This window comes from Capricornis sumatraensis, chromosome 2 (genome assembly GCF_032405125.1).
Source record: "Capricornis sumatraensis isolate serow.1 chromosome 2, serow.2, whole genome shotgun sequence".
Lineage (NCBI taxonomy): Eukaryota > Metazoa > Chordata > Mammalia > Artiodactyla > Bovidae > Capricornis > Capricornis sumatraensis.
This window is the reverse complement of record NC_091070.1, coordinates 22189695-22203637: the sequence shown is the minus strand read 5'-3', so window position 1 is coordinate 22203637 and position 13943 is coordinate 22189695. Positions and strand designations below refer to the sequence as shown.

At 53.3% G+C, this 13943-nt stretch overlaps 1 protein-coding gene across 8 annotated transcripts in view; it reads right to left on the bottom strand.

The window, feature by feature from the left end:
- Window positions 1-6881, bottom strand: part of ACTN1 (actinin alpha 1) — a 101880-nt gene extending 94999 nt beyond the window's left edge. For all 8 annotated transcript variants that reach the window (XM_068964173.1, XM_068964174.1, XM_068964175.1 and 5 more), the window contains exon 1: window positions 6648-6881. In XM_068964173.1, coding sequence (XP_068820274.1) covers window positions 6648-6752 — 105 coding nt within the window. In that variant the 5' untranslated portion in view covers window positions 6753-6881. The remainder of the gene's footprint in view (window positions 1-6647) is intronic.
- Window positions 6882-13943: the final 7062 nt, after the last annotated feature.

Below are 13943 nucleotides of genomic sequence, written 5' to 3'. Positions count from 1 at the left end.
ACCAGGACTATGGAACCCAGGTTACAGGGTCCCTCTGCCTGCCGCCTCTTAGCTGTGACCCTCTGGGGAGCTGCTGACTGGACTGTCCAAACCATATCCAGCTGCTGGTGGGCTCTGGGACCCTTTCAGTATCCCAGGTGAGTAAGTAACTCAGCCCAGCTCCCCAGACCCTTCCTGCAGGGACATGGGCCCTTTGACCACACTCAGATAAAAGCAGGGTCCCAGAAACACACCCTGACACTTCAACCCTGAGCCGCACACCCGGTCCCAGGAAAAGTGGGGGTGGGTCACACATGGGGGGAGCTCAGGTGCTGGACAGTCCCGAGAACACCTGCACGACAACACCTGAGCCAACCTATGAGCTGTACAAACAGCCTGGCCTCTTAGCAAGGTGAGAGGTCAGCTCTGGGAGGGGCAAAGGGAATGGGGAAGGAGGACAAGGAGGGAAAACAATGGCAAGTGGACTCACTGGCGCCCCTGCTCCTCCCAGTCTTTCCCCTCCAGTAGGGGAAGCCCTACCCCCTGGACACACAAACACACACACCCCACCACCACCACCCCTGATTATTTGCCAGGGAAAGGAAAGGCTTCCCAGCAGAACCTTCCCTGTCACCTCTCCTGCCCCGCAGTGGCCAGCACCATGCCCCTGGCTGTGACTGGTATGGCCTGGTGGGATTTTCTGTCTTTTCGCATCTAACCTGTCATTGTCACAGCCCCACCTGGATGGAGCATCTGCTACCTAACAGGGGGTTCAATCAGCGCTCCGACTGCCTCCACAAGGAGACGTCGCCGCTGTTCTCACACTATGCAGGGACTAGAAGGTGAGAAGCAGGCACACAGTAGCAGGTCTGTGGCCGGGCCATGTCTCAGGCGGCCCTACCCTGGCAGGGCAGGAGGCGCCAGGTCTCACGTGACAAGTCCTCGAGCCAAGTTTATGGTTTGTGGCCACTGGCCAGGTGCCCAGCCCCAGGCCTTCCTCAAGAAGCTGGAAAGAGGAGCCCCAAATCCCAACCACAAATCCCAGGTGACAGGACACCCATTTGGTGTGACCTCCTTGCACAGAACCGCCCACCGTCCCCAGGGACGGTCCCAGGGGTGAGGGCCTCTCCCAGGCCCCATCCCACTGAGCAAGGAGGCCTTGCCAGCCCTCCGCAAGAAGTCAGACTTCAGGAAGTGAGATTCCTCCTTTTGAAGAGGCTGAATCCTACAAGCCCATCTCAGCAGCCCCTCAAGGTCTCATCATTGCTCAGAACTGGAAAGTCTGGCCCGCCCTGTGCCCCAGGCCCTCTCATATCTATCTCTCCAGGGCAGCCCTGAGGCTCCCAGCCCGTCCATCTCTCCCATCTCTCTTCCAGGTTCTGTCCACCACTTCACCAACTAGCAGAGCACCTGCACTCAGAGCACCCAGGTGGGCCGAGTTTCAGAGAGGAAGCAGCTGCAATCAGAAGCCAAGCGGGGCTGGGCGGGCTGCTGGGGGTGTGAGCAGGGCCTGCAGAATGTGCTCAGTTAATTTTCAGAGGGGCCTGAAGACACTCTGAGGTCATTTTACCTGTATTACCACCAGCCGACAATGTTTTTAAGCACGTTGGCATTCATCGGTTAATTATCAGAGGGGCCTGAAGACACTCTGAGGTCATTTTACCTGTATTACCACCAGCTGACAATGTTTTTAACCACTCTGGCATTCATCTCTTCATCCTGGATTCCCAGGAAATAGGGAAAGGGTAGGCAAGGGATTCTATACCATTCTATAGGTCAAGGGATTAAGCAAACGGAAAGGCTGGGTGACATTCAATGAGCCAGCGCTGAATTTGGGGTCAAAGGTCAAGGGCAACACAACTCCCACACACTCCTGGCCTTCTCCGGAAGCAGATTTATATACTACATCTTATTGCAAAGCGTCACTGTAAAAAGGCCATAGCAGCTCTGGTTCCTCAAAACATTTACTGAGCACTCACTATACCCCATGTGCTATGCTAAATTCCCTACATACCTTACTTGGTTTGTAAGCTTCTACTCAGCTATTTCAGGCAGGAACAATGATTATCCCCATTTCCCTCTTGCTATCATCAGGCACAGGAGCAGGTAAGTGACTCACGCTGGATCACACTGCTAGCCAGTGTGGGGGTGAAGACTTGAACCAGGGTGCCCAGAGCATGTCCACCTGCAGAGGCCAGAGCCAGAATCCGGCCCCAGAAAGGGATGGTTTATCTGGAATGTAAAGCATTTCATCCCAATCCCTACTGCCCTGGCCTGGAGTTAGGAGCCATACCTGACGTCTATCCAATTATTTCATCATCATTTCTGGACCTCATGCAATAGCTCTGACTCTGTGCTAGGCACTAGGGATTCTGCAGAGCACAGGGCAGGCTGGGTCCTGCCCCCACGGACACTGACGAGGAGTGAATCGGGAAGGAGTGAACACTAGGGGTATGAGGATGGAGATGAGGGCCAATTCTCTCCTCTCTCAGGCTTCAGCCCTACCAGGCATCACTCACTCCTAACCTCCTGGCTTCAGGGTAGGCAGACGTCCTGATCCTCCCCAGATAAACCCACCTATGGCAGACTCTCCCCTTTGCAATCCTCCACCTTGGTGGGTAACCTTGGTAGCTCCTCTAATAATGGTCTCGTAGTCCAGGACATGGATGCGTGCATGCTCACTCTGACTCTTTGTGACCCCATGGACTACAGCCCGCCAGGCTCCTCCGTCCATGGGGATTTTCCAGGCAAGAATACCGGAGTGGGTTGCCATGCCCTCCTCCAGAGGATCTCCCATGTGTCCGGCGGCTCCTGCATTGCAGGCAGACACTTTACCGCTGAGCCACCAGGAAGCCCCTTGAAGTCCAGAAGCAAATGTAAATAAAGCAGCCTCTCTTCCTGCCACATAGCTTGACAACCTGGCTTGCCGTAGATACGGAATCAGGATCTGGGCCTATTTACAACTACCTTCTTTCACCTGCCAGGGCCGTCTCTCTGTTTGAACATCCATCAGCTCAACAAATATTAATTAAGGTCCTACATGTGGAAAACAGAACGAAAACCCAGGCTGGCACCTGTGGGAATACACAGTACACCAGAGCCTCCAGGATTTAAGAGGGAAGAGAGAATAAAATTGAACAGCAGAAGAGGCCCTTTTACATATCCTCTGCTGTTGACCTAGTGGTAAAGGGGGTGGGGGGGGGGAGGTATTAGCTTCTTTTTATAAAAAAACAATTGGAGGCTGAGAAAAGATAAGTAACTTGCCCAGGGCTGCAAGCATACAAGTGTAGAGCCAGGATTTTACTCAAAATCTAGCCAACCTGACTCCAGGCACACATGAGCACACATACAAGGACGTGGGTGAGAGTCATGTGAGGGAATAAACTGAGGAGTCTGGTCATTCCCAAAAGATGGGCGTTCAGAGCTGGGGCCCCTAGAAAAGATGGCTTCAGTTCTCAGCCTCCAACATCAGAAAGACTGTGAAATCCAGTAAACTCCCCCAAGCCACGGCATTTTGTGTCTTGAGGCAAGGAGCCCAGCATGATGAACTCTGCACTGAACCACTCTTTGAAGGGACAAGCTGTGCCCAACCCAAGGCAGGTTCTTGAGTCATGCCTGCTACCTGCACAGACTTCTACCAGCATCTGCATCAGCCTTGGCGTCACCCAAGAAGTTATTTAATCTGATGCTTGTAAGGAGCCCTGAGGGGTGGGCAGGGCAGGCCAGAGGAAACAGGATGGAAGGGCCACGGGGACAGAGACCTGGCCTGTCTAGTTCATGCTCCACCCTCTGCACCGGGATCCCAGCCTGGCCCAGAGTAGGGGCTCCAAAAGTACTTGCGGAACAAACTAATAAAAGCTCAGAGAAGCAAAATGACTGGCCCAAAGTCTCACCCACAGCCTCCTGCCCAGTGGCCTTTGTATCTCACAGCACTGTGACCTCCTTCTGCCCCTCCTCACCCCACCCTCACTCTCCCGCCTCCATCTGGACCGGTCGCCCTCTGTCCCACTCGTCGGCTCTGGTCCAGCTCAACCCTCACCTCCCAGGGTCAGAGGGAGACTGTCAAAAGCACCAAGTTACTTTAAGTCTGATCCTCCTGTTATAATGCCAATTTAGATCCCCATCAGCCTGCTGAGAACTAGGGGAAATGTGCAGAAACTGAGGTTACAGAGACTTAATGGCCCAGGGGAAAAAAAAAAAGCTGTAGACCAGATTCAATCAAGGCCCAGAGCTTGTGGGCCTTCTCCATCAATCCCACCAAAGCAGGTGTTGGCTCCCCTTGGTCCGAGATCTTTGCAGGCTCTGGGTGACAGACCCAGCTTTCCCGCCTCCTTCACCAACTAACGAACGAGTGAGGGGAAGCTGCCTGCTGGAGCACGGCTGCAACCCAGCCCCGCCATGCAGCTGTCTGGACGCTAGGCTGGTTACTTCCACCTCTGCCCCTCATTTCTTCATCCTCCTGTTGCCCGGCTCCCAGAGCTGCTGGGAGTAACAAGTGAAACAATATACACAATTAGAACAGTGCCCAGCATACATCAGCCAATGCCAGCTCTTGGAACTGTGGGGCTTGTCCCAACCTTCCCAGGTGACCCTGTTCCCACCTGGCTGCCCAAAGCTCTGGTGCACACCCACTGCCACCCAGGTCAGAGTTCTGAGTGAGTGAGTGTATGTGTATGTGTGTGTGCGTGTAGGGAGAGAAAGAGAGACACTAATTTTTCTCCCCTATACTCACTCATTGATTTAATAATAATGAATACCATGGGCAGGTCCAATGCTTAGTCCCACAGTCCTTAAAAGGACCTAATTCCTAGTTCTTGGGCAGTCCTGTCACTCCACCCCACCAGGCACACAGTAGGTGCTAGGCCAACAGAAATTTCTACTCTTCTACCCACCCCCCCACAGAAGACCCCCAAACATCCATCACACACTAATCCCACTTCTCCTGTCCAATTAAAAATCTATTCTCAACGAAGGTGCACCTTGAAACTCCCCAAACTTTACCTCTATTAGAATCTCCAGTTTATTCCATTCTCAACTCCCCAACAGTCCAACTGACCCAGCAGATAAATCAGGTGAGGGAGGGACTCACCTCTCCCCCAGCCCTCCCCGAGGGGCCCGACAGGTAGAAGGGGAGGGGTGTTTAAGTAACGGCCGCAAGGCAAAGAAGTCGGCTAGAAGCAGGGCAACCTTCTGGTGCGGCTGCAGAGGGCTGGGCCCAGCAGAAGCCAAGACCCTGGGGCTCAGGTCGCCCTGCTTTGGGAAGCCCTTTGTGCGCTGTTTTAAATTACCTCTGCTTGTCTGATGAAGTGAGTAAAAGGGCGCCAGTTTCAGGGCTTAGGATTCCTGAGTGAGCTAATACAGGATGCCTTTGGCTGAAAAAAAAACTTCAGTCGGCTCCCTAAACTCCCCCCCCTTTTAAGTTTAAAAAAGGGAATGAATGTTACCATTTTTGGACATAAGCGTTCTCCCTCAAGCCCAGCCCTAACCGCACTATCCAGGGGGACGCGCCATCCTGTGTGTCCCCCCCCCACCACCTCATTCCCAGATCAGCGGAGGGGTGGAGGTGGGGGTGGGGGTTAAGAAGGGACCGGATGGGAGCGGGCAGCGGGGGAGGGGGAAAAAGGGTGTTCAGGGTACGTGGCTGCCTGGGGCAAGAGCTCACCGCGCAGGCAGGAAGCAAAGGCACGGTTGGGGCTCCCTCCCCCCAACAAGAGTGGTTTCTGACCTCTTCCTGCCACCGGCCACTGTGCCCGGGTCCCCTCGCCAGCTTTGAGCCCAGCGCCCGCGGGAGAGCGCGCACCCGGCACGCGGCCTGGGACGCGCCTCGGTGGCTAAGCATGGAACCCCAAGGACTGACCCCAAATATCCCCAGAGACAATGCCTTGCCCTACCGAGCCCCTCAACTCAGATCAAGTTGCCCAAATTTGCCATCTGCCAGGAATGAGCGGGGATCGGAGAGGCAGGACGCAGACGCAAGCTCATCTCGGTCCGCAGTTACCAAGCACGGAGTTAAGCAATAAAACGGTTTGCCGCCCTGACCCCGCCTCCACAGGGCCCGCTGGGGAGCCCGCTTTGACCCCGGGTTCTCTCGGCCCTAACCCCACTCCGGCAGGTCCACCTCCACACAGACCCGGAGGGGGGTGCCAATCCCACCATGCCCGCTGCCCCTTCGGCCGGCGGATTGAGGCTGGGAGGACCCCAGGCAGCTTGTCCCCTTCAGGTACCAAGGCGACCCAGGAAGCGCGCTGCCACCGCACGCCATATGGAAAGGCGGTCAAGGGGCGGGGAAGGAAAGGGAAAATCGATCCGGAGCTAACTGCCACCGAGCCCGGGGCTCAGCCCCAGCCTCCGGAGCACCGCCCCCGCGCCTTGCCCTCGCGGGGCCGCGGCGACTGCAGCCGGGCGGCCTGGGTAGCCCGCCCCAAGGCGAACCTGCCCGCGGGCGGCCCCACCTCCCAGCGCTCAGCCTCGGCGTTCGCGGGCTCTGGGGCCGGGGCGCTCCCCCTTCCGCCCCGCGCCTGTAACCCAACACCCCACCTCGCTGCGGCCGCGCATCCCCCGCCCCCGCTCGTGCGCGCCTGGAACCGGTTCGCAGCCCAGAGCCCCAGAGCCCCGCGAGCCGAGCTGCCCCGGGCGAGGGGGTGCGACGGGCCGGGGAGGCTGCTAACCTTTCTCTGCTGCTTCTCCCACGCTGGGTCCAGGAGCAGGTCTCGATCCCAGTCCTCTTCGGGCTGCATGTAGTCATTGGTTTGCTGGGAATCATAATGGTCCATGATGGATGGTGCGCGCGTGCTAGGGGCTGATTTCTTCCTCCACCTTCTCTTCGGGCGGCGGCGGCTGCGGCTTGCTGCCCGGGTGTGGGGAGGGAGTCGGGACGATCTGGGCTGGGGCTAGGGCTGGGCTGGGCTGGGCTGGCGGGGCCGGGCTAGCTCCCCTGCGCCCGGTTCCGCCGCGGCGCTGCGGGCGAAGGCGGCTGCTGGAGGCGGCGGCGGCGGCAGCGGCTGGAGCTCGCGGACTGCCTACCTCGCGCCGGCGCTCAGACCTAATCTCCACGCACACTGAGCGAGGCGGACACACTAGCGCTGCGGGCTCAGTGGCGGGCGGGGGCGAGGGGCAGGGGCTCTGCCCCTCCGGAGGCTCTCCATTGGCCAGGCCGAGTTGCCCAAACTTCCCCCCTTCGCCTCTCATTGGGAATTCCTGGCATCCGTCAGCCGGGCCGCGGCGCATATAGGTGGACTGGGCGGGCCCCTCCCGGCGCGCACGCCCCCGCCTACTCCCCGGGTTCCCACTCCCCCGCGCGGCTCATGTGACACCAGCTTAAGCTGAACGGGACCGAAGCCGGGGGACGCCTCCCCGAGCTCGGGGACCGAGCGGCCGCCGCTCGGGAGACCCAGGAGGAACCGCCGGGGCATTGGACACGCTCCCAGCCCGCAGGAAGGCCCGGTACTCCGTCGCTGCGGCGTCCTGCGCTCCCACGCGCTCCAAAGCCCACAACTGCCAGGGGCTGGGGGACCGACGCGAGGAAACCCGAAAAGCATTTCATTTTCTGTTTCCCAGGGTCCGGAGAGGTCGGCACCCGGGGAAGGGGGGCGGGGAGTGCCGGGATGGAAAGGAATTTCCTGGGAATTTCCTGATTCCGCCCCGGCCCCGCCCCGCGCGGCGCGACCCTGCGGACCCCTGCCCTGCCGGAGCCAGGTTTCTGGCCAGCCCTCGGCGCTCCGAAGCCGCACAGCTTTCCCGCCTCGCCGCGGGTTCCTTTGCCGCCCTCCCTTGGGCTCAGGGTCCAAGTTGCCCAGCTTCCCGGGTTCCGCTGCGGGCCGAGCTCTCCTTATACACACCTGGGCAGCACCCTGATAGCTCTGAGCGATCTACCCACTCCACGCCCCCTCAACACACACCCTGACCCGACGGAGAAACTGAATTTCCCAAAGATGAGCTTAAAAGGGGGACTTATCGGGTTCTCAGAGCTCCACAAGCCAACCCTGTAACCTTATGCCTGACAAACAAAGCCTTATTGTTATTCGAGGAAGGAGGGCAAGACCGAAGAAACACCTTTAAGCTCGTGGAGCCTGCCTGCTCTACGCCTGTCCTAGTAAGAGGCGGATCTCCCCAGTGGGCTCACACCCTGGTGGGCTCCTCTGAGACCTCCGGGACTCAAGAACAGGAGCCAGAGGCCTCCAGTAGCGTCTGCACAGAGTAGTGCTTAATCCATGTATGCCCCTGAAGGATGGCTGGGTTTACTGTGAAAACAACTGTCAGTTCGGAGGTGACTGAAGGAGTTAGAAAGGGCCATGAATTAGGTAACCTGAAAGGCCAACAGATGGGAAAGTTGAAAAAAGTGCCTGTGACTCCCAGGAGAGCCAGCTGCTGCTGTCGTAAGCAGATATGGGTGATGGGTCATTCCCCGCTCCATTAGTCAATCTCGCACATTTATGCAAGTGTCAACGGTCAGCACTGTGCCCTCTACAAGTCCCTGGCTGAGGAAGCACTGCTTCTGAGCCACGGAGACAGCAGATTTATAGACTATTTTATATCCACTTCTAAACTATGGTTCTAAACCTGATATCGAGGGTAATGATGGTGCTGCAGCCATTCATTGTCTCAATCAATATTTGTGGAGCCGCACCCATGTGTCAGGGGATGTGCTAGATGTTATGTGTCTAGAGGTGAAAAAAGACAGTCCTTGCCCCTGGCAGTCCAGCAGAGACCCACAGAAACAAAAATATACTTCAAGGAGATAGATACTTCCCCAGCCAGGGCACTGTAGGGGGCGGGGGGGCGGTGTAGAGAGGATGAACTTTGAGACCAGCATAGGAAAGGAAGCTCCAGGTATCACTTTTTGGAGGAAGGGGAATTCAAGTGAGCCTTAAAGAACAAGAGTCAGCCAGACAAAGAGGAGAGTGGGAGGTTATTCCAGGCAGAAGGAACAGTGTGAGCTAACACATGGGGGCAGGAAGCTGCATGGTATAAAAGGAATGCTAGCATTTCAACATGGCTAGACTAGAAATTCAAGGCCAGGAGGGGCAAGAGACAGGGCTGGAGAGGTGGACAGCAGCCAGACAGTGAAAGCCTTCTCTACCACATGATGTGTGGGTCTCAGGGGAAGAAGGCTGGCTGGAAGCTGTGACAACCGGTTGCAAAGGAGTTGGAATAATCCAGGTAGTGCCTGGACCGGAAGTGCTGTGAGAATGTCCAGAGTCAGCTGTCCAGTAAGCAGGTGATAGCACAGCCCTGACTTGAGGGGAAACAGAATTTGAGAGTCATCTGACTGCGGATAGCAGGGACACCATGAGGGACTCCAGGGAGAATGCCTCGGGGGAGCTAAGAGTGCCCAGCTGAACCCAGAGGAGCAGGACTTAGAAAGGAACTGTGAAGAACAAGGACCCCTGCGGGAGACAGACAGGAAATGGTCCCCAGAAGCGCAGGGAGCCTGGACAACATGGCGTCATGAAAATCTAGAATGAAACATCAAAGTGAGGGGCATCAGCAGCATCAGATATGGCAGAAAGGCCTGGAAAGTAAGGAGTAAGCCCTGAAAAATGTCTCTGAAATCAGGCAGTATGCATACTTTGGTTTCTGGATTTTTCACTAAGTTTACTGTCTGTGAGATTTGTTTATGTTGTAGCTTGTATCAGCAGTTGGTTTTTACTCATTAGTTTGTTTTCTTCCTGTGTAGTATTCCATTGTATAAGTATATGCTAAGTAATTCACCTGCTCTCCTGTCATTTGTATTGTTTACAGTTTGAAACTATGAATAAAACTGCTATAAACAGTTGTGTATTTTTATGTGTGCTTTTGGTGAACATATTTCTCTTGGAAAAATAATTTCTCTTGGAGATATCACATATATATCACATCCAAAAGAAATTATATATATATATATATATACCTAGGAAGAGAATTATGTCATCCTATTGTAGAGGTATATGTTTCATTTTAGTGGATATTGCTAATTTTTCAAACCAACTAAGAATTTACTCTCCAAGCAGCAGAATGTGAGAATTTCAGTTGCTCCATGTTCTGCCACCACTCAGTGTTATTTTTTTTAATTTTAGTCATGAAAAAAAAAAATTTAGTCATGAAGATTGGTGAGTAGTGGTCTGTTTTTAAGGGTGTAATCTGTCACATATCTATTGACCATTTGAATCAATAACTCTCATTCCCTCTGCCATTGATAATAGCAATTTATTTTTTTAGCTGCTTGCGATAACAGATGATGACGTGCATATTTTATTAATTTCCCCAAATTTAATTAATTAGTTCATTCAACAAATATTTATCAAGCAATTGCTCTATGAAGAAATAAAAGCAAAGAAGAAAGATGCGCTCCTCTCTTAGAGGAGGTAGAAGATGTTTAGCAAATATTCCAGAAATGCTTGTTTGGGGAGGCTGTTTGGCCCCTTGTGGGAGCTGTTTTGTTTTGCATTGGAGCAGGTCCATTATGTCTTTTCAATAAAAATGTTTAAGAAAAGCAGCTCCTTTAAAAAGAAATAAGGACTTCCCTATGGTCCAGCCGATAAGACTCCATGTTCCCAATGCAGGGAACCCAGATTTGATCCCTGGCCAAGGAAATAGATTCCACAGGCTGCAATTAAGAATTCACATGCCACAACTGAAAAAAAAAAAAAAATTCACATGCTGCAACAAAGATCAAAGATGACCTGGCACAGCCAAATAAATAAATATTTTTTTAATAACGAGAAAGAAATAATCCCCGGGGTCACATCGGCAACCCAAGTAGAGTAAGGGAAGATCATGAAGGAAAGTGGGAGGGTTCATCTGGAACCGCACTGATTCCTTTCTCCCCAGAGGCTCAGCCTTTCCAGCCCCTTTTCTGTCCTTTTGGATTTCTCTGGATGTGGTGACAACGGAACTGTGACTGTGGGCAGAGGTCTTGCCGTTCTATAGGCCAGTGGGTGTAAAACAAGACTGAAGGAGTCTCAAGGCAGTGGCCGGGAAAACACTCAGGTCCTTTCCACCAGTTGGGGCTTTCTCTCCCCAGCTCCTTGAGGAATGGAACTCCTGGCTCAGCAGCAGCCCTGAGAGGATAGTTTAGTCCATTATCAGCACTGCAGGCAGCCCTACTCCAGCCAGTGATAGGTCACCCGGAAAGCCACAGGTGCTTTGTAGCTGAAAGAACCTAGCTCTGGTGTCGATGACCAGCTTCCCTTGGAAAGAGGGAGGAATGGTATGTCTGTGAGTTCTGGGAGTACTTACCAAGCCCCCACTTTGTGTCAGGCAGAACGCTGAGACCCAGGAAGAGTCCTGGTGTTCCAAGCCTCTTGGTCTAGCTGGGACCAAACCACAGGCTTTCTCCCCTAAAACGCATCCATCCAACAGATAACACAGACTTCGGATAAAAGTGAACTGGATTGACATATGCCCAGAATGCAAAGAATGCAGAGTTCCAGCCGGGAGCCTGTCCTGCCACAGCCACTCCAGTGCTCCGTAGGCCCATCTCCTTCTGAGTCGGGAACTGACCACGCAAGGCCCTGTGGGGAAACATGCAAGCAGGATCTGTAAGACTCTGGAAACCAAAAGCACCACGGATTTCGCAAGCCCAGAGATCTGGGGGTTTCCTTCACTGTGTCCTGATCCTCTGACTTTCAGACTAAGGTTCCTTATGGGCGTCTCATAAGGAATGATTGTATTTGCAGAAGGCTAGAGGAGAGGGGAAATCACTCACCAGCAATTGAGTGCATTAAGTCACTCTCCCCTGCGCTTCTGCAGCACATCATTTGTAACTGAAAAGAGCGTTTTTTTCTTTGTTGCTTTGCTTTGCTTTATTGTAGTCCTTTGCCCACATTTCATCTCCTACAGCCCTTATGCAGTCTTACCCTTCTACTTCCCGCTACCCACCCCCACCCCCAGCCTACCACAGCACCTAGAACACAAAAGGTCCAACACAGTCTTTGTTGAATGAAAAATGACCTGAGTCAAATTTCATCTCTGGGCCTCCCTTTCCCCCTTCAACCTGTGGGAGGCTTTGCCATCATCCACATAAGCATTTCGTCAGTCCTGGACCTCCCCCAGAAACCAGCGCTGGAGAAACTGACCAGGTCATCATCCTCCTCATCCCTGCGGGCAGCTCTCAGCCCTCAGGCCCAAGTCCTCAGCTACCCGCACCCAGTTCCTGGCCCTCCCACCACAGGCTCATCAGAGGAGGAAAGAAGATGATGGGCAAGGTCCCTCTTGCAGAATCTTTACTAAAAGACTGGCCTGGAGCAGGCAGAAATGTTTCTTTGGTTCTCATGCTCTGCCCAGCTCTCAGGTTTTAGATCTTGGGTGATGGAACATCTAGCTGGTTTGGTGCCCTTGTTTTCATCTTTTTTTGCATGTATCTCTCCCCCAAAGTCCAGGTGGTGGTTGTTTAGTTGCTAAGTCATGTCCAACTCTTTGGATACCATGGACTGTAGCCTGCCAGGCTCCTCTACTCTACCCATGGGATTCTCCAGGCAAGAATACCAGAGTGGGTTGCCATTTCCTTCTCCAGGGAATCTTCCCGACCCAGGAATCAAACCCGGGTCTCCTGCATTGCAGGCAGATTCTTTACCGACTGAGCTACATGGAAGCTACCCCAAAGTCCAGGGGTCAATCCAAATAGAAACATCAGAAATCTCCCCCTCAGAGAGTCACCCTGAGGTCAGCTCCGATCAGGGGACAGTCGTGCCTAGTGGGTTCCCCAACCTGAGCCCTCTGAGGAGGGTGGGGGTCTCTCCCCAGCTGCCTCTGCTGCTGCTGCTGCTGCTGCTAAGTCGCTTCAGTCGTGTCCAACTCCGTGTGACCCCATAGACAACAGCCCACCAGGCTCCCCTGTCCCTGGGATTCTCCAGGCAAGAACACTGGAGTGGGTTGCCATTTCCTTCTCCCCAGCTGCCTCTAGTTCCCAGCAAATACCAGAGTGTAACACCCAAGTCACAACTAGGAAATTCCTGGTGACTAGTACCCTCCCACCCCCACCCCCTTGGGAGGGACAGGCAGACCCCAGGCTAGGGGAGTGATTCCTCAGGAGTCTTATCAATCCCAGCTTACCCCACTGGTCTTCCACAGAAGCTCATCCTTAGAGGCCTGCTCAGGTCACTCCATGGAAATAACGGTATAGCTTTTGGGGAGCAGGTGTCCTTAACTGAGCAAGGATAACATCAGAGGAAGAGCCCCAGGGGTGGGGGTGGGGTGTCAAAAGACCTGAGCTCCTCAGTTTATTCGCCTGCAAACTGAGAGAGCTGGACTTTGCCAGATGGTCTGTAAGTTCTAAGAACTGTGCTAAGAACATCCTTAGGCTCCTCCTTCAGATCTTCAATGACAAGAGGGTTTGAGCCTTGGGAAACAGTGTTTCACAATCTGGAATACAAAGTAAGTCCCTTTATAAAGGATACAAATTCTCACAAAGTTACTTAATTTTTGTTTTAATGGTCCTTAAATGTGCACAAATATAAAACTAGGCACAATCTTCTTAAGGTTTACCATCAAGATAAAATCAAAACAAGGTTAAGATTCTATTTAACAGAAATGGCAAAACCGAGAAGATTTAAACGAACCATTTTCATTTAAATGTGACTGTTGCTATTTGCTGAAATTAAACTACGACTCCCAGCATGATGTAAGTTCTGACTGTGATAGAGCAGGTGTTCCTTTTGCTTTCAGGCCTATATCACCACAGTGCCAGATGATGACTCAGTTCTCCTACTAGTTTCTCTATTTGAACCACTGATCAGGGCATCATTTAACCTTCATTTGGTGGAACACACTGCAATGCACTAAGTTCCCCTCTGCTGTTTTCTCATTAGCACTCTGCAATTAACATTTTTTTAAAAAATTCTTTTTAATCTTTTTGCCAATAGGAGCCATCTCTCGAGTTTCAATGTCCTAACCTCTAACAGAAGAAGAATCACCTTCATCCCTCCTATTTCCCAGGATAGCTGTGAACATCCATTTGCTGTGATTAATCGCTCAGTCATGTGTGA